The 20752-nt window shown below is 34.4% G+C and overlaps 1 protein-coding gene across 2 annotated transcripts in view; it reads right to left on the bottom strand.

Annotated features, from left to right (window-relative positions):
* The window catches only part of COL25A1 (collagen type XXV alpha 1 chain), a 453131-nt gene that overhangs the window by 57119 nt on the left and 375260 nt on the right, over positions 1–20752 (bottom strand). For both annotated transcript variants that reach the window (XM_081304125.1, XM_081304126.1), the window contains exons 15-17: positions 15442–15474; positions 15021–15056; positions 10362–10406 (exon numbers count right to left, since the gene is read on the bottom strand). In XM_081304125.1, coding sequence (XP_081160251.1) covers positions 10362–10406; positions 15021–15056; positions 15442–15474 — 114 coding nt within the window. The remainder of the gene's footprint in view (positions 1–10361; positions 10407–15020; positions 15057–15441; positions 15475–20752) is intronic.

Here is a 20752-nt window from a genome sequence, read left to right as displayed (position 1 = left end):
TGGGTGGGGAACAAAGGCTATCATGCCACAAAATGCATGTTGATACACAGTTCAAACAGATTTATTCTGACCTAGGTGCTCCTGGTACTAATCTAAGAAAATTAGGTGGAACACTAATGCTTTAGGTTTATTGCCTACAAACCTTTTACAACTACTCTATGTATCCCATCATCTTCCATCTAATGGAATGGAGAACTAGAACAAATCATTTTGAGTGGATCTCTTCACAGTTCAAAATAAAAATATGAACTCTATTCAGAAAACATAAATGATTACCATTATACTTCTATTAAGAGAGTTTAACTTATTTCACAAACAAAAAAACAATACATGCATTTAAAAGTAAAATATTTCTAATAAAATGATATGTACAAATAAATATTCCATCATTTTCTAAAAAAATGCTCACTGAAGTCCACAATAAAGTCATTAATAAAGACTTACTGTCATGAACATGTAATACAATCTAATAGGTTGAAAATTATACACTCTAATAGGTTGAAAATTTCAGGTTAGAAGGAAACCTTACATATCTTCAAGGAGAAATAAAATGATCTGTTTAGCATATCAAATAGTTGTAGCCCCCTTAACACATACTAATAAAAAAGAAGAAGAAAAGCAAATGCTGCGGAAACATATTTCTCATTTAGGTTAGTGTTTAGTTTATAAAAAGATGAAGCATGCAGTTACATAATTCACAAATAAGTAAGGCTTTGTGTCCTCAGTGTTCTGAGACAAGTGTTTTTTCATCATTTTTGGAAACAGAACATATATTAAATTTTTCTTAGAATATAAAAATTCTTATAAATAGAATGTTCAGGAGTAAATTTTTATTTCAAGATATAAAATTAGAATGCATTTGATAGTACTGACAATTTTAGCACTATTAATATTTGCTAATTTTATAGGCTTTGATTATGACCATTTTTATCTGATCATTCCATATTGATATATTCTGAGAGTCATATTCTTATATTACTTTATTCAAGGAGTCAAATAGCATACTTTTAGGATCTCAGTTTTAAGTTCAGTTATTTCCAGAGCTCTAAGTCACTTTAAGGACATTCCCTCCATTTTCTCTGTGTCTTGGGGGGACAGGAAGGAGCTAATTATTGGTATCTTTTCTCTCTCAGGCTTCAAAACCAGTTATTAATGTAAACAGGGCATAAGTATGTCTACTTGTGATCTTGAGCCATTTGGACTATTTCTTACCTCCCTAAACTTATAGCAGAGGTTCTCAAAGTATGCTCTGGACCTTTTCAGGGAATCCTAAAGGTCAAACTATTTTCATAATAGTACAAAGACATTATTTGCTTTTCTATTTTCATTCCCTTATGAATGCAAATTATGAAAATTTCATGATATGGTTTTATATTTTATACTGCACTTAATGTTTAAGAAACTGTCACTGTGGAGTTTGGGAGTAGCAAAGAATATCAACAGTAATCTAATAGGCTATTGAAATAACCTTCTTGTGTCCAATTACATATCACTATGAGGCTGTTTTTTCTTCATATACATCAGCCAGAACAGCTAACTGAACAGACTGACTGTAGAAGCAGATGTGAGATTCCATTAAGCCAGACAGTTCCCCTCAAAAAAAAAAGCATACCAATATTATTTTCCTTAAGAAACATTTTCAATCTCATTTTGAAAAATTTGGCTATATTTAATAAAATGTTATTTAATATAATAAAATTTTCTAACAGAAATTCAATAAATAAAACCTACCTAAACAAAAGCTCTTTAGCAGAGTACAGGGGTTCTCAGACTGAGTGTTTGAGAACTGTAGGTACAGAAGTGGAGAGTGGAGATGAAGTCTGACTTTTGCAAACTGGAATCTTTGAAGCCAAGAAATGGAAGATTCTGGCTTCACCAAAGGGTGCTTAGTCAAGACTTACTGTAGGATAATGTGAGCACAACACAGCATCCTCCCCAGAATAAAGTGCACATCATATACCTATTATGGGCTCAAATATGTTAGTTATCATTAATATTAGCTAATATTCCAACATTTCTGCATCCTAACTGGTGCATCACCTAAAGGTAATCTCTTTACACCTTCAACCACCCTAGGAACATGCTCAATACCTCTTCAATTTCTTTCAAGAAGTAATCCTAAATTTTCTCATGTGAACATACCATTTTATGAGACAGAACCCACCTGCCAAGGCATTGCAAAACCAAAAGAAGTTTAAAACATATCAAAACCATGTAAGGTAGAAGAGACAGGTTTACTAAGAGTGAGTTGTCTTTCTTTTAATACAGGAGGATAAGAATCATACCTATTGAATTTCCCTAAATAAATGTAATCCTTTCAAACAAATCTTGTTCCTTTGTGGAGGAGTGATGTATAGTGTAAATGTTCTAGAATTTCCTAAACTCTCTAGAGAAGGACAATGACAATCTAAAATTATGTAAATACTTTCTTGTGATATAAAAATTAAGCAAATGGCTCTTCTGCTCTAGTCACAATTCCTAATTTGCAGGATAGACAAAGGAGAAGGTCAGGGGAAAAAATAAGAAGCTGAAATGATTCAAAGTCATAGCACTTTGGAATAATCATATTTAGAGAAAAATCAGAATATACCAGAACAAGATTACATACATGTCTGCAGAGCAACAAACAGGAAAAATAACAATTTATACTGGAATATATAATGATTCTAAAAGCTGTTTTGCATATTTAATCTCATTGAATGAACACAAAATAGAAGAATGCTAAATTGAAAATTATTCACGTGTATTCATCTGAGTAGACAAAGTGGGGAGAATACAACAGAGGAAATAAAAACTATAATGGAATTAAACTCTGACATTACTTTTAATGAAGAAAAAAATAAATTAGAGGGTTTTTCAAACTAGGCAATTGCTGAATTAGAAAATCCAATTTCTAATTTCACTTAATCATTTTAGGAATAACATAGGACCTTAAAGTGGAGATCCTCTGAAGAGGACAGGGGCTGGCTATCTTAATTAGGGAAGTATAGACTTAAACAGCAAACAGTAAGCACAACAGCTCGACCATTAAAATAAAACAACTGAACATGATATTTTCTGAAATTATTAATTTTTTTAAGTTAATGATCTCTTAGTGCTTTTTTTTTTTTTTAAAAAAGAAAATAACAAAAATGTTCAAGATAAATGGGGGAAAGGCAGAGGTCTTAAACATCCGGCCTGTTATGCATACCAGGGTTACAATGAACAGCATCAGAAAAAGCAGGGTACCATTTTTTTTCAGAGCCTCTTTAATCTATTTCCCTCTAGCTTCACATACAGAGGTATATGTGTTTATAAATAGAAATATGATTACAGACATCATATTTGTTGCACTTTTCTCCATCTTTCTATAAACTCATCCTCTCACATTAGGCAGCATTTGAGGTTTTTACTTTTGCTACTAGTGAGATTCACAAGAGGACGAGGTCTATCCTTACACTGGTGATGCTGACTGCGTGTGGAGGGGAATGGAAGAGTGAAGGCAACTGAATTCAAAGTCATTGCTTGCAAACTTCACATCCAACTAAAAGGGGAGAGAACAGAAAAAAGAGGGGAGAAGGAAGAGGAGAAGGAGCAGTGGAGGAATGTGGGGAAGGGAGGTGAAAGAGGAGAAGAGGGGGGAGAAGAAGTGGAAAGGAAATTCTCCATCTTAAGGATTCCTGTTCCTCTCTCCATTACCATAACCATGGAATCCAGATTTAATCTGCTTCCTTTTTATGTTGTTGTTTTATGGTCCAGGAAAAGTCCAGTTGGATTTATTCTTGGAGCAAACAAAAATATAAACAATATATTATCTAACTTAAGTAAGCAGAGAACTATGATTTAACCAAACTGGGAATAAAAGATATACATTATTTATCAGAACCATTAACACAACTAAAATTTTAATTCCTAAGCCACAATGAACAGATGATACTCTGTTCTGCTACTTCAGCCACATGTTAACAGATAACTAAGTGACTGTCAGAGAATCAGAAATCTCAGTTCTGCTGGTTTTAGTGCAATGGGACTAATATGGCAGCAAATTCCAAATGAAAGAAAATTTGGTCTAACTTTCTGTCTTGTTCTGGATATTGCACCTAATTTCTTCTCGAGTTGTTTCACGAGTTTTTATCTATCAATCACTTAAAAAAAATCAGGTCTCAGTACCAAGATTAGCATACTTCCTTGGGCTGAGCGGGTAGAAAAGATGAATAATGGGGTAGCTATGATTTTGGCATCTAAGCTGGTGTTCAGGTAGAACAGAGGAAATGCTCTTAACTTAGGCTGATGCACAACAGAGGCCTGGTAGTCAACTGTTGGGAGTAGCAGCAAGAAATAGGAAGATTTGACACAAGGTGTTAATTTGAATCAAGTCTAATTTTAACAGCCAAGATGTGTAAAAATACCAAACCAAGTCTAAAAAACAAAACAAAACAAAACAACAACCTAAAACATTAGTGAAATTAGAGATGCCTCTTCATGTGACCAATCATGGAAGGCCTATTGGTTTCACACTGGTCTTATCAACTACAGCTAACCAACTGGGCAGCCACGACTTTGACCTTGTAGTATTAAACTCAGTGAATGTAAGTCACAGTAACTAATATGTACCGTATTTTAAAAATCATTCTATGTCCATACCAAAAAATAGTTTCATTGTGAGTTAGGGTATTTCATTAGGGTATATCTCCATTTCTGTCTCCCTTTTCTTTTATTCGTTGATAATATGTACACATAGAAAGCTACAAGAAGAATTTAACATATCCATCTCTATAACATAGAAGAAAGATACCTGAAGACAAGATTTTGATTGAAACCACTTTTCCTCAACTCACTGCTATTTCTTTCCAAAACAAACCTGAATATTCAATTGAAATAGCAGCTTTAATTCTATGTCTTCTGACCAAAAAATAAAGTGCAAGCAAACAAACAAATACAACACACTGACAACCACCAGCTGTACCAAGTCCAACAGCAAAAAAAACTGGTCTTCTATATTATAAAAAGTCAAGGGAAAGCTAGAACATTCTTTAGGAATGCACTCTTTCCGAATGCTAACAACGACTACCAAAGGTCTCATTAAGTCTTAAAATTCTGTAATAAAATCTTGACTAATATCTGTTTAAATCCATATTTAATAAATGGCAAGAAAATATTTCAGATGACCTTATTTTATCTTTTAAATAGTCACTGCGACAGTTCACCCAACACTTTAGTCAAGTTTACATAAAGTATGCTCTTTATAAAGATGAGAAGAGTCAACAAATACTTAGATGGGATTATTAGTCAAGGTAATAAAGGAAAGAATAGCTTCATTTATACAGAAATGGCTCACCAGGTGTTTCCATATAAACTTCCAGAACTTACCATCTGTTAAACAGAATAGTGGCCAGAAAGTTCTAACTGATTAGCTCTTGCCCACCGAAAAATCTCTGGTTTTTCATTTATTACCATTTGTTTTATTTTTGTAAGTCATTATCAATTAGAGGAGCAAAAGAATATTATTTTTTAACCTGTCTGAAAAATTCTGTAATATACCAGCTTAAATCAAGTCATATTTTCCATGATATTTATTATTCCCAAGCAGATCCAACTTTATTTTCATTGCTCCAAAACTAGTCCAACGGGGCTCGACATATATGTACTGAGTTGCCTGGGTGCTAAAAGCATCGCCAATAATTTTGATTAATGTGTCTTGACACTGAATGCATTAACCAAACAATAGTCTTCTTGCTTAAAGGCTAATTAGAATTCAAGTCAGCATGATACCTGCTTGTGAGGATTACAGCAATAACATTTGTTGTAATAAGAACCTCTAGGCATCCAGTTGGAGTAATGATTGATTTATAAAATTATTGAGAAAAAAAAAGAATGAGGAAGTAGAATCTGTCCTTAAAATACTTATTTCCCTTAAGGATCAAATTTGAGTATAAATTAAAACATCCTGGTGGCTTTGTCATAAATGAACTATAATAGCATATTTATTTAAAACCCAGAAAATATAACTTTTTTTTTTCTTAAAACAGGATTACATCATGAAAGCACATTTGGTGTGTTTACTGGAGGTTTCATTATGGCTGCTAAAAATCTCTGATTTCTGGTTGTATGAGTTTCCTAATTGGACTCTAAATTACTCAACTTCTCAGATGAACTTTGTGCAAGCAGAAAGTAATTGTAAGTAGCAATAACTCAATGTTATTATTTTAACTAGTATTCTTTTTCTTTTTTTTCTCTTCTAGGAATTAACTCCATATCCTATAGAACTTCCAAAATTTTCCTCTGCTATTTTTTAATGTTTTAAAGGAAGGATCCTTGCCTTCAGTGGATTTAGAAAATACATTTCTGTTTAGATTACTGAGCACTAAAGAATGCCAAAGTGAATGTTTCTGCCACCTGTCAAAGTTAGATTTCATATGCTTTCACGTCAAAGTTGATTTCATATGACATGGTATAAAGAGTTAGTGACTGTCGCAGACCCCCCCCCAGTCCTCAAGGTCTTGATCTAAATGTCAAATTGTCACTGATGTGGAAGCCAGAGTAAAACCATCAAGCTTAGAGGGCTGATACACTGTGAAAATTTCATTGCCACTAAATGATTTGTTTTTCTGATTTGATGTCATTTTTTAAAATGTATTATATCTCCCTTGCCATATATATGTATATGTATATATATTTATATATATATATAATTTTCCCCCATAATTGACTTCCTGGGTGAGATAAACTGGTAGTATATGCTGAAAGGAAAAAAGTAAGCATCAAAAATCAGTATTTGTGAACAATACCTTGGGTTGAGCATCACTGAAGTATTTTCATCATTACAGTATGTGTCAAGTTTTACATTTGCTCTACCTGGGAACAGTGTCAGGAGGGAACTTTGATAGTGTCATGTCTTATCCCTTGAGTCCTGTGCCCTTTCGTTCCTTATTCCTAAAATACACTTCACTAATAAGAAGGGGGAGTGGTATGACATCATGTGTCAGTAGAAATTGGGTGTCTTACTGCTCTGAAGGTCATGTTAACCTATCACTGCAAAGGAGTTTTCAGTTTACATCTATTAGCATAGAATATAAATGGCTGTATATTCTATAGGTTAATATTATTCACATGACAAAAGATCATATAGAACAGATAGATACACAGTCATTGTTCCCCATTTCCCCAAGAAAAATAACAATAGCCAACATTTATATTGCATTCACTATGTGCTTGGTGATACTTTCAGAGCTGTACATATATTAATTCATTTAATTCTCACAGTTTTCTGTATTGTGATCAATGATGATTTGCATCTTAAAAGGAAATGTGAAGCTTAGAGAGATTACAGAACTTTCCCCAGATCATACACTGGTAAGGGGGAGAACCAGGATCTGCACACTGGTTGTTTGTTCTGAAATTGCTGGTCTATGCTACTTAATTACTGGGGAAATGTAACCATATGAAGGGGTGAGCCATGTATTTACATGAAAAAAAAATAATGTGTAGGGAATGAAACAAAAACTTTGGTATTTAGAATCTTATCCTTTGATATTTGAAAAGCTAGTGATACTAAATTTTACCCTTTAAAATATTTGAAGACTTTTTCATACAACTAATTTTCTGCGCTCAAGTCTTATTCCAGAAGATAGATGTGTGCATGGTACATTGTACATAATTTAATTTTCCCAGCTGAACATCTTGACACTATATGAACCATGAATGCATGAAATAGGAATTCCAAATGTCTTCCACATGGTAAGAGGACTTTCAAATACTTGTGCAGGAAGCTTAAGAGAAGTTGGAAATTAAGTTATGCCTGCTCTTAGTGACTTTTACACTGTATGCCTATGGTGTTAGCACTTTCCTCTGAGTGGGACCTTGAGGTGATAGATGGATGAGTCTGCTGTCTGTATTTAGGTACTTTGCTCATTTCCTGAGAGCTGTGGAAGGCATGTGGATGCTCATTAAGTTTCCAACCATTCCCCGAGAGCAACAGGTGGTGAATCAAAGCTTCTCTGGTATGTCATGGCTGGTTTCCTCAATGTCTTAGAAATAACGGATGGCATTTACATGCTCTCTGTAGTACCAGCAGATAAGAAGGAGATGAATAGCAACAGGAAGTATTTCCAAAGCATAAATAAACACACAAGTCTAGCAAGATTATGACTAATGTTCCTGCTACCACACATTCTATATCCATGCATAATGGTTTCATCTTTGAAATCCTATTACTCTTTTAAACTATGAAATCATGGTTAACTGTTCTAATTAGGGGTAAGGTAAATTAAAGGAATAAAGAACAGCCCAAGTTAATGAAACTGTATCATAAAATTATACTTTTTTAATTCAACATTTATTAATATCTAGTAAATACTAATGACCTTAATGTGTTCTTAAAGTGTCTCCTTTTCAAAATTACTTATTTACACTTGGCACTTACTACATTTTAAGGCAAGCATACCTCTCATTTGAATTAGAGTGAGAAGACAAAATGTATTAAAATAGAAACAGAACCTGGGATTTAAATCAAACACTGAATAGTCACCCAAATGGTACTTGATAAATACATTTAAAAAAATCTCTAGTGAATAATAAAAAGAGTTTTTGTTGAGTAATAGCTTCTTACTATAGTTACTAGCCAGGGATAGAAAAACAAAAGAAAATATCAGAATTAGTATGGCTAGCAATTTCCTGTGACCTTGTAAATGCAAGCATTTACTGGAGGTAGCAAATCACCAACTATCCTCCCAATCTGAAAAAGTTCAAAACATTCATACTAGTCTTCAGATGACTAGGGAAATGCCAAAGGTCCAGTGGAATATGGTTCATGATAGAAATATAACATTAAAATAATTATATCAAATAGTAGTAATAAAGATCATATACATACATATATATATGTGTATAAATGTATATATATATACACATTTATATATAAAATATGAACATGGGTAATTGTATACAATAAATATGTATATATATTTTACTTTGGAGGGAAAAAAAGGAATTCCTTTATTCTCATGTTCTTTCTTTTACCCAGAATGTGCTGCAAGCTCAGAAGAAGGGACAACTGGATTTCAATGCAACAAAGCTCCTGTCAGATGAGCCATGCTAGCAGCACAGCCCTGCTAACCCAGAGCACTTGCTGCAGGGGCTCTGCCTGCCCCTTCCAAATGCTCCTCCTTTTAATGCCTTTATAATGATTTATAATGCTACCAGGTTCTTTTTAATTAATATCAACTATCAGTTTCTTAAATCTATCCAAAAATTTATGATCTTATAATCATTTATAAAAAGCTGTCATTTTTAATGAATGGAAGGCTGTAAAGAACTACCATAAATTAACTCTGCAATATGAAATTGCATGTTAATTTATGAACTTATTTTTGCTAAATACCAAATGATAAGGAAGTGAATTTAACTTTTTGGGTAAACTGTTGTCAGAGGATTTTTCACTGAAGAAGTCAAAGACTTCTTTAACATACCTTTACATATATGAAAAGGACATCTGAACTTTTTGGATACTAATCTGGACACATCAAAAAAGAAACCAAAACCAAAATTTGAGTGCCAACTAGAAGAGATACTAGACTCATAAAATTTTACATATTATGCCACATGATCTCTTGGAGTTCAAAAATTCCATCTAATCTAAAATAATATATTTTTTACTTTATAAACTCTAAGTAGAATGTTCATAAAACAGTATACAGAACCCTCACACTGAAAGTAGAAATAATAATTTCGGATTGGACTAATGCATGCTAAACCTTTGGAACAGAACTGTGTAAGGAAAAACATGCTGGCATCATGCTCCCCTATCAAATAGTTCTAAAATAGATTTTTTTAAAAATAAGCTGATTTTAAAGGAGTCACTACAACTAAGGGAGCAGAGCTTTACATCTTGTCAATTGCTACATGAAAACTTTTAAACAATTTGATTTGTACTTTGCATAGAGAATTATTGACAGGAAGTAGAAGTCCAAACATTTCAGAGGGATTATTATAGTGGGTGAATCATAAAAACAGCTGCCTAAATGTTTGATTTATAGGGATGTTAAGACTTCAATTCTGGTCAAAATCTGATAGGATCTTAAGAATGAACTTAAAATGTGAAGGTAAAGAGGCATTCTAGACTTTACAGAATTTATGTTTTCAAGTAAAGTGGCATTTACACTTATGTAAGGGGAATGATAGGTTAAATAGTGGAATACATAGTTCAGAGAGCAATGGCAAACTTTAAATCCCCGTGCTCAATTCTTAATTTAAAAAACTTAATTGGTTGAGATGGTTGTGGAGTAAAGAACAGCGTTATACTTTTTAGTGTTCATTTTCCCCCTATTTGGGGGACTCTGATAATTACAGTTCTATGAAATCAAGACTATCAGTGCAGTATTTACCTTTATCCCCGGAAGTCCAGGAAGCCCAGGAAGCCCTGGTTCACCCTACACAGGAAAATCATACAGCATTATAGAATGATATTTGCTCAGTCACAGTATATGGAGAAAAACATGGCAAATGTTCCGAGTTGCATACTTTTGGCATATATATATATATCCAAAAAACCTGTTTAGGTTCAAGAAGTCTAACGAGATGGTGTAGTTCAGTCAACTCTTGATTCAAGGATTGGGTGATCCCTTTGCAGATTTTTCAGGATTTTCCCCTCTTCATGTAGTTAACTGCTATTTAGCATCTCTATCAGAACGTAAGAATGAGGAGTAAAAGGAAGAGGAACATCTATATGTTTCACTCTTTGGTAAATGGTTTGCTGGAGCTGTTTGCTGAAATGGGGATTATGCATGCACTTAAATAATGCCTCCTATTCCAGGACTCTCACCTCAGATAATCAAGAGTTGGCTGTATGAACAGATGGTCACATCACAGCAATATACATTAAAAGTATTGCTCACTTAAAAGTATAGTAAGATTTCCTTTCCATTCCTGAACGATGAGAGGATAAATAAATGGTTGAGATTGTACTTAACTCTGGTCTGTAGTTCTGACAATTGTTGAGTTGGGGCAACCGTGCTTAGCAGCTTAGGGCTAATGGTACCATGCAGCTGTTCCTGAATACAGGTCTGAGATTAAGTGGTACATATTGCGTGAGCATACTGGAGTCAGGCTAAACCTTCTCATTTTCACAGAATTGTCTACATTATTTTAAGCACAAAGTATAGTGGCAAGAGGTTACATTGCTTAGAAAATCTCCTGAATTCCAATAAAGAAGCATAAAGGAACGACAGGAACAAATAAAAAGTCTGCCCTGAGTTGGGAATGATAACTATGATTTGTGGAAATAACATCTGAAGATAAAAAAATCCATTCCATAACAGCCAGTCAGTGGGACAAAAATCATTCAAAATTACAGAGGAACATCAATAAAGTGGGAGAAGGAGGTACTTTTTAAAAAGTATCTCATTCCTTTAAGAATACTCATTCCAAGATAACTCTAACAAGCACAACCAGATTTTCCATTTTGAATATTAATACTTTCAAGTTATGAAGAGCCATAATTTTCTCTAGTCTTATTATGAAATGATTTCAGATACTGTTTATTAAACTGTGGTATTTAGACCAAAAAAAAAAAAAAAGACAATGATTTTCTTTATGGTTTAGGTTTAGGTTTAAGGTTTTTCAGGAATGCAAAAGAAAAACTATTCAGTCCCAAACTACATAAATAAAAGTTTGCATTATGAATAAGACTAAAATGAGATTAAGCCAGAAAAGAGAAAATGACTATTAGGAACTTGTTATTCCAAAGACTACTTGTCTGAGTAGATTAAACTTGACACAGTTACATTATACATTTGATTTTCTTTTCTCTTTCCCTTCCACCATTAAATTTAAGAGGCTCCGCTAGGAAAAGCTTGTATACACATTCTGCTGAAAACTCTTTTACTTTAAAAAAACAAAGCATAAGATAGTTGATAATATTCAATTGCAGTAGAATGTATAACCAGTAAAACTATGCATTGTTTTAGAAAAATCTCCCCAAAATTCATTTTGGATACATCGTACCTGAAACAGTGGTGGTAATATATAGGTAATGACACAATTTTTCAATAAGAATTATACTCCATTAAAAGTATAGTAAATGAACATATATAATAAACGAACACATACTCTTATTTTCTAATAATAAGAAAGATGTATAAAACATCATGAAATATATCTCTTAATGTAGATTAAATACTTTGAGACTTGAGCATTCAGCCTTTCTCTACATCATATTAAATGTATATAAGATGCGTGGTAGGTAGAAAATATCCTTTTTAGTAAAAAATATTTTTGAATCTCACACTCCACAGTCTTGAATTTTTATAAACTGACCTTTCCAAATTTATATTTACTTTGTGTAACTAGCTCACATATGAAAGAATATATTTAACATTATCCTTTGTGGACTATCTCTTGACATTTTTAGGAATACATTTCTTCCTGTATAATTCTCCATCTTTAAACTATGAAAGCTCATTTTCCAACTAAGGGATAGTGTTCAGCAAACTTCTCTATCTTGTCTATGCCTTGGCTCAGAGGCTTCTTTCTCTGAGTTCTTGGGCATGTAGCTGGTGGGTCAGAATTAAGAATTAATTTGTTATTTCATTCTCAAAATACTTGTTCAAGAGATTAGTCTTTACACATAAATCTTGTCCTTTTGATTCTATTCTTGCTTTCCCTTTTACTCTCCATTGAGAGACCCTCACAATGGGGACTCTGTTTCCCTGCTCATCCCTGCGAAGGGCCCTAAGCTTCTAGGGAGAGTTCTGGGTGAGATCCCTTCTGATGGGAAATCAAGTGACTTGACTTTACAATTAAAACATATGCTTTAAAAAGCTATAGAGACATTAGGTAGGAAAGATCTCTGTGATGAAATGCAATGCCTATTTTACAAATCTACACACTCACTCTACAAGCCTATGCACACTCCAACTCACATGCCAATCACACATTCCACTGTTGAAGCTATCAAAGAAAAAAAAATCCAATGAAATCATTCCTCCATTATGAATATGGATCTAGATGTCACACAGTAGGCTTCCTGCTGGGCTTATGCTGTGTCATGACAATTTGTACTTTTCTGGGAATGCCTTATATTTAGGGGCATTAGTGCCATTGAACTCACAGTTCTGCAATGTGAGAAAAATGCCATGGAAGATCTCTAGAACTGACCCTGTACTCATTTTAACCTGAGAACCAAGCATGGAAATCTTTACTTTTAAATCAACCTTGGGATAAGCATTGCCAATTGCCGATATCAGATACAGAAGTCATATTGGGAAAGTGAGATTGTATCAAAGGGTAGAATTTGGTCATTTCAGGACACATATTAACTAAGAAGGGTTGTAAGATTTTAAATGAATCTACCCTTTTCCAATGTAACCCAAAACTGATTTTTTAATAAAATGCAAAGGAAATCCAATGTTTCTATGTGTAAACCTAAAAGCTTCCAGAATTAGTCTAAATTTGATTTCTAATTAATCATGATAAGGCAATGTTTTATTAAGAAATTGAAGGTCAATTTGGTTCTTCCACTCTGAGAAAAAGTGAACCCTATACAATATTATAGCAGAGTTTCTTTTGGCTTGTATTTTAGAGACACAAGAATCTTGCAGACATTTCTTTGAGCAAATCACAGATTTGTAGAACAACTGAAACATAGACTTTAATTTGTAAAGACTAAGGGACCTAAAATTAGATCATCTGAGAAGATTAATTGCCTTTTCAAAACAAAGCAGACCATGGATCTCTGACTGTATCACTAACTCCAAATTTTTAAAATAAAGATCAGAAGAATAGGAACTAAACAGTAAAATTTGCAGAGTTCCTTTGGGCTCTTTGGAAAAGCCTCAACTTTACCTGGAACTGGGCCTGATGAATCATTACTCTGAGATTCTTAGTTTCAAAAGAAAAATGTCTTTAAATTAAAGAAATGTTAAAAGAATATGAGAGACCTTTTCATAAATTATTTCCATCCTAAGTTCTTTTTAAAAATAAAGCTCTCTCGATGACTTTAAGAATGTTTGAGACATAGCAAAACCATGATTTGCCATGCCTTAAAGTTCCAAACTACTATAATGGAATTTATTCTTTCTTTCTGTTTCTACTAATGAGGTAAAATTATATATTTTTGTTCTTTTTTTTTTTTTTTTTTTTTTTTTTGCTACCACATCAGCTACTGATGGACAAAGGCAGAGAAATGATCTTAAGAGATTTTGCTTAATGTGGAATTCACATTTCCTTGTTAGCTACATCCATTTGTTATCTGAAATCCAAGTGCACTGGGCACTGATATCCAGATGCTCAGACGATAAACTGCTAACACTTGTTTCCTGCCTCAGACTCAAAGGAGAATATGAATCTAAACATAGTCACTGTGTGTTCTTTAATGTGTTGCTCAAGTGAAACACAAATGATAATCCAAGCTATAGTTAGTTACATTGGTGTGGCTAGTGTCTCTAATTAAATTTTAGTTTTTAACAAATTTAGTTTGCTAACACAATAAGAAAGACATAGATAGAGTTGCATAAAAACTGTCAGAAGGAAAGTACTGGCATTGAACAGAAAAGGAGTATAAATTTTAAAGATCTGTCCAGCACTCTCTATTAAGTCAGTTTAGTAAACACTCATTTCTTCTCATGAAAGAAAGACACATGCAGATTACCTTTAAACATGAAAGATAAGTTGTGGGAGTCCAACCCAACAGATCTTTGTTAGTTTCAGACAGCTGAGTATATGTAGATTTTAGTTCATAAAACATCCTTTTACAAGGACAGATTTGTTTTCACGTTTTGCAATGATTAGCATCAAGACTGTTTAAAATGCAAAATGAGGCTTAGCATGTAGCTCAGTGGTAGAGCACTTGCTTAGCATGCAAAAGGCTCACTCTGGGGTCAATTCTCAGCAACACACAAAAAAATAGAAAAATAAAATAAAATGCACACCAACCAATAACACTCTGTATGCAAAGCATGAACACTACATCATTTTGCAATAATCATTTTCATATTATATAATGAATCATAATTATACAAAGAACACACTGGAGATAGAGATATTACCTTTTGCCCTGGACGACCAGATTCTCCAGGTTCTCCCTGGACAAAGGAAACCAAAGGTGAAAAGAGCAGTCTTACAAAAAAAAAAAAAAAAAAGAATATTCTAAAAACTTTAGACCTCTGGGCACTTTCACAGAGATGGCCCAAGCTCCTTCTTGATCACAAGTCTTGATCACAAGTAGACTGATTTAATGTAAATTCACATTTCATAAAACCATTCAGAAAGGGAAGAGAAGTCAAGCCCACTTATTTAAACTTCATTGTATTTCCCACAAATATCCCTGTTGTGTTTGGAAGCTGATTATCGAGGTAAACAGGAACAGAACAATAACCGTCAATGTTGGTAAAAGGGGAGAGAAAGTAGAGGCTTAGAAAATCAAAACTGTGATCCCTGTGGTACAAACACTTGCATGCCTATAGTTACCTTAATTCCTGCAGCAGATGATCCAGGGTCACCCTAAAATGAAACCCATGAGAGGTTATACCACAAGTTATGGAAAGAGGAAACACTGCACACACCCAGAGAGCTGTTATTGACATGGACACTCAAAGGGACTCCATGACCGACAGACCTAACATGCTCCATGAGACTTTGTCCCAGGACACCAGCAATTAAGATGGCAATGATGTCTAAGATAAACAATGCACTTCCTACAAACACGGCTTGACCTTGAATGCAAACTATATCAGGATTATATTCCTTGAAGCAAGTACAATGATAGAAATGTGAATCTCTTCCTCCCTTGATACAGTGCTAACAAAAACCATTCTGGAGCAATAAAATTACAATTTAGGGATCTGGAATGTTCTGTTTTCTCTATTTCTGAAGTTTATTAATGTCAGTGGCCATCATTTACAGGGAGCTCTCTGGCCCTTTAGTTTTTGTAAAGTCAAGGTTCAGCGGATGAAGTCAAAGGGTTAATGATGTCGAGCTGAAAAAGCCTCACAGCAGATCAGCAGATCCGTTTGTTTTCCTCATGAAGCTCTGTCGCAGTCGCAACCAGCATGCTTTTCCCAGCTTTACACTTATTTCACTGTAACTCGGTCACTGGGAAGTTACAGGATGATGGATGACTTGTGGGTGATGGGGACACAAAGTAAGCTCTGAGACAAAGTCTCGAGACAGAATCCGGTGTTTTAAAAGGCACCGTGTTCCATCCAGACTTCATACAGGGGCCCCACATTTGTTTCTAAAGCTGCTGCATTATAAATAAGCAGAGGGGCTCATGGAGAGAAGAGTATGGAGGATAACTGGGGACGAGGTCAGCCAAGGGCCTAGATGTTCAAACTCCTTTTAGCCCTCTGTTCCATGAACATGCTAGGAGGACAAAGATAAGGAGAAAACTTAGTTGTCTTAGATTGTCAAGAAAAGAGAGAGCCACAGGAGGAAGCACATCTCAGGATGTCCTTAGCTCACTTGTCTGTACAAATGCTCGTGCAGCTCTAGGGGTCTGTTTGCTTGTTCTAGATTTCAGAAGCTGCTCATCAATCTCTTTTAGAGATGGAGATAGGCCTCAGGCCTCTGGGCATGGGGCAATTGTCCCCCTCCCTCATTTCCTCGCCCTTCTTTCTACGTGGCACCATCTCTTTCTTCAGATCTGGGCTTAAATGGCTTTGCCTCAAAGAACCCTTCACTGACCAGCCTAGGCGGACGTGCCTCACACACACATTTGACTGTGTAGGGTCACACTCTGTTCATATCAGCACAGCTTACTTTGTAGCTGCCTGCTTATGGTTTTTGTGTATTCAGTGTCTACCATTCCTTTAGATAGTCAGCTGCATATGAGCAGGTTCTGTGCTTTTATTCAGTACCTGGCCATAGGATATGCTCAATACATAGTTGGGGAAATGATGAACAAATCTTAAAAAGATTTTTTTTTCAACAGATCAGCAGTCAAGGATCAAAATGAAAAAAAAAAAATAAACCTTTTAGGAAGGAAAAAAGAAAACTTAGGAAGGAGAAGGAAATAGTAAATTAGCTTGTTGAGGAAAGAATATATATGAGTTTCTTGGACATCTGTAATTGCTATTACCTAAGGAAAAAATTAAAATGTGGCTATACAAAGAAGGCAAAGACTCTGAATCCTGTCTTTCTGTACAATGATACTCCTTTTCTTCCCAAGCATTAACATCCAATTGAGTTCCAAAGGGGAAGCGAAATAAAAGTGGCTAATAAAACAAAACTTATTTCTATTTCTACAGAACAGAGTCTGAAAGCCATCAACACTAACAAAGCAGGTTTGCAACATTTTGTGTAATAAGACCTTTGAATGCATAAAAGCAATTTTGGCTTCACAAAGTTCCTCCTCTCATCTTGTTTTTGCCTTAAAAAACTATAGGCAAATATTATTGGCATGGGCAAATATTATTATTTCCATTTGGTAGGTGAGAATGCTGAAGCAAGTAGACGTGAAGTGAATTTGGGGCTTCCTAAATTCTACTGCCATGTTCTTTTTGTTAGAATAAGAAAGGAATTGTTGGCTCATTTCATTTCGACAACAGGGCATAGAGTAAATTTGTAAATAATAGGAAGTTGCTTGTTTTAATTGTAGTTTTTTACCAGTATTTTAATGAAAAGTGGTTAGATAATCCACTATATGACAAAAGAGACTAGATTTAGTTCTCAAAGAAAGTGGCTGGAGAGAAAAGGGCAACTTTCTGAAGGGCTGGTTTCCTTGGGAAATCTGAGAAGTTTAATTTGATGGACAACTAAAAGTGATATATTTTTTTTCTCTTTTTAAAGATTTAGAACTGTGAAATCTCCCGGAATTTTTATAACTTTTAAGTGGCAAGGCAACTGCTGGAAGACATTCCTAAGTTCAACATTTTAAAGGATAATGCTGCAAGTCATGGAAATAATATGTGTTTATAATCCTCCTCTCCCAAAGTGAAAATGAATATGGGATTAAAGTAGAAAAAACCCTCCAACTATGTCTTTTTTTTGTGGGGGTGGGGTACCGGGGATTGAACTCAGGGGCACTTGACCACCGAAACATATCCTCAGTCCTATTTTGTATTTTATGTAGAGACAGGGTCTCACTGAGTTGCTTAGTGCCTCCCTTTTGCTGAGGCTGGCTTTGAACTTGCGCTCCTCCTGTCTCAGCCTCCCAAGCCCCTGGGATTACAGGTGTGTGCCACTGCCCCCAACTATGTGTTAAGTATACTCCTAGCTTCATAAGTTGACTGATTCACAGAGAGAAATTTCTATAGGATAAGTCACAGATGGGGAAATACTGGGAAGATATCAGATATAAATATGCTTTGTTTGTGATTATTTCAAATATGCTGGGTAACTAATTGTAATAGATGTGCTAACAAAGCATATGTAGAGATACAAAATGAATGTGATGATTTATTGATATCATTCATTCACTTATTCCATAGAAACTTAATTGAGCACCAAATATGGATCAGGCATATTCTGGAATCAGGGATTTAGGGAGCTGAGGAGACAACACAGAACAATGTGGTTACAATCCCTGACCTTGTTATACCGTATATATGATTAAAAAATTATTTATTGAAAAATATTTTCTTATTCTATTTTAAAATCCAGGACAGGAGGGGCTGGAGTTGTAGTTCAGGGGTTGAGCACTTGTCTTGTGAATGTGAGGCACTGGGTTTTATCCTAGCACCACATAAAAACAAATAAAGGCATTGAGTCCATATACAACTAAAAAAAAAATTAAAAAGAAAAAAAATCCAGGACAGGAAAAAACTGCCTTGTTAGGGAGATTCCATTTCACTTTGTACATACAGAAAATGTGATAAGCAAATGCACAACACACGAACAATTTGATTCATTCAAGAGAATATGAAACAGTTCAAGAGTAAAAAAAATACTAAGATTCTTCATTTACTAAAGGGATAAATTCAATATTTATTACTTTCTAACTATATGCTAGGACCGTGGACTGGTGATGGGAATAAAACAGTCTAGCTGTTTTTGTTTCGTTTTTTCTTTTTCCATGAGCTGTATGTCCAGTGATTCTGCAATCTGCATTTGGGGTAAAATTGGGAGTTCATAACCCACTTCAATCTAATGTATGAAATATGATATGTCAAGAGCTTTATAATGTTGTGAACAACCAATAAAAAAAAAATTAAAAATAAATAAATAAATAAATAAAAATTGGAAATTTTAGTAAACCACAAAAAGGATTGTGAAATGAATTCCAAGGAGCTCTGCTGGAGCAAAGAGTAGATGACCTAACCAATCCAGAGGAGGATGAAAGGATGCCCCAGTGAAATGATTTCTAAATTCAGTTTTCACTGGATTGAAGAATGACTAAGATTAGAAAATGAAAAAAATGGAGGTGAGGATTTGGGGGGAGGAGGTCAGAGAGCAAATGTTGGCAACAGTGGCAAAGAATAACATGAGCTAAATTAGAAACAAAACAAAATAAAACAAAACCAGAACTGATTGTTGTGGGAATATCCACAGAGATAGAACTTCAGGTGGGATTTCAGGAAGAGACAATAATTTGGTTGGTAGCTCCAAAATGACGTTGCTTCTGCAAAGGCTCAGAGGATGCAAATCAAAGATGGGAAGTGAATGTAAAATAAGAATACAGTGTGTTCATAGTAGGAACTGGAGAATGAAGAAACAGATAGTCAGTGCCAAGAAAATGCATGTGGAGATCTTTACCAGCAGATAAAAGGGCAAAGAATTGTGTGACATGGTCAAACTGTTCACTGGGCTGCACAGACATCTACTTTCAAGTGGGTGAAAATAGATAAGAAATCCGTTTGTACATTTGGTTGTGGGATTAACACTCAAAAGAGTTGAACACCATCACCGTAAACCTTCCCATAGTAACTCCACACATGATTAAAACCAGTCTTTGGCAAGTTGCTCCTAAACCTGGAGTATACCGTAGTTGCTGGCCACAGAGAAAACCCAGCCCAGTGGCTTTTATATTATAGTTCCACAACATTTCCAGATGACCAGTCTGGAAAGGCTTAGATTGCTTTACCATCCAAAGGCACTGAGTTGGATCAAAAAGAAAAAAAATATCCTATTAAAGTGAATCAGTCAATGACGTAATTTACTACATCAATAGCAGAAAAGGAGTATTTTTAAAAATTTTACATCTCAAACTTGGTAAATGATGAATGAGTTTTACATAGTGAACACAAACGCCACAAGGAGAGTGTTTCCAACATGCTGGAAACAAATTATATGACAGAAGCAGGAAATGTTTAAAAAACACATCAAAAATTATATTCCAATTACAGCATTCTTGGGATGAATGCTACAGGTCAGATTACATATTATACGTGTTACAGATTCCTATTTACAATCCCCTGTTTAGACCCATTGAAAGTTTATAGAAATGATTTCCGTTCTAACTGAGGCATTTCTTGTACTTAATTTCAGCTGACTAGTAAAACTTTTTTTTTATTAAAAAAAAAGAAAAACCACCAATCTTGTTGATTTCTAGTTCCATGTGGTAAGAAAAGCTAATATTTATTGAAAGTTTATGATGTGTGAGTCAGTATGGTAAATGATTTTCATTAATATATAAAGTAAGAACAGTATTCCTTTGAAATAACTTGGTCTTTTCAAAGAAAAAAGTTGCCACCCTATTGTAAAATTAAATTTCAAAACGTGTGATTAAAGAAACAAATATTGACCTATGTTCCAAAAATGCAGCTTTAAAAATACATCTTCTGAAGCATAAAATCCTCTGTATAAATCCAAATAGGCAGAGTTCAGACTTGGTATACACTTT

The sequence above is a fragment of the Spermophilus citellus genome (assembly GCF_964194105.1).
Source record: "Spermophilus citellus genome assembly, chromosome: 8".
Lineage (NCBI taxonomy): Eukaryota > Metazoa > Chordata > Mammalia > Rodentia > Sciuridae > Spermophilus > Spermophilus citellus.
Note: the sequence above shows the minus strand (reverse complement) of the source record. Positions and strands in the feature narration are given on the sequence as shown.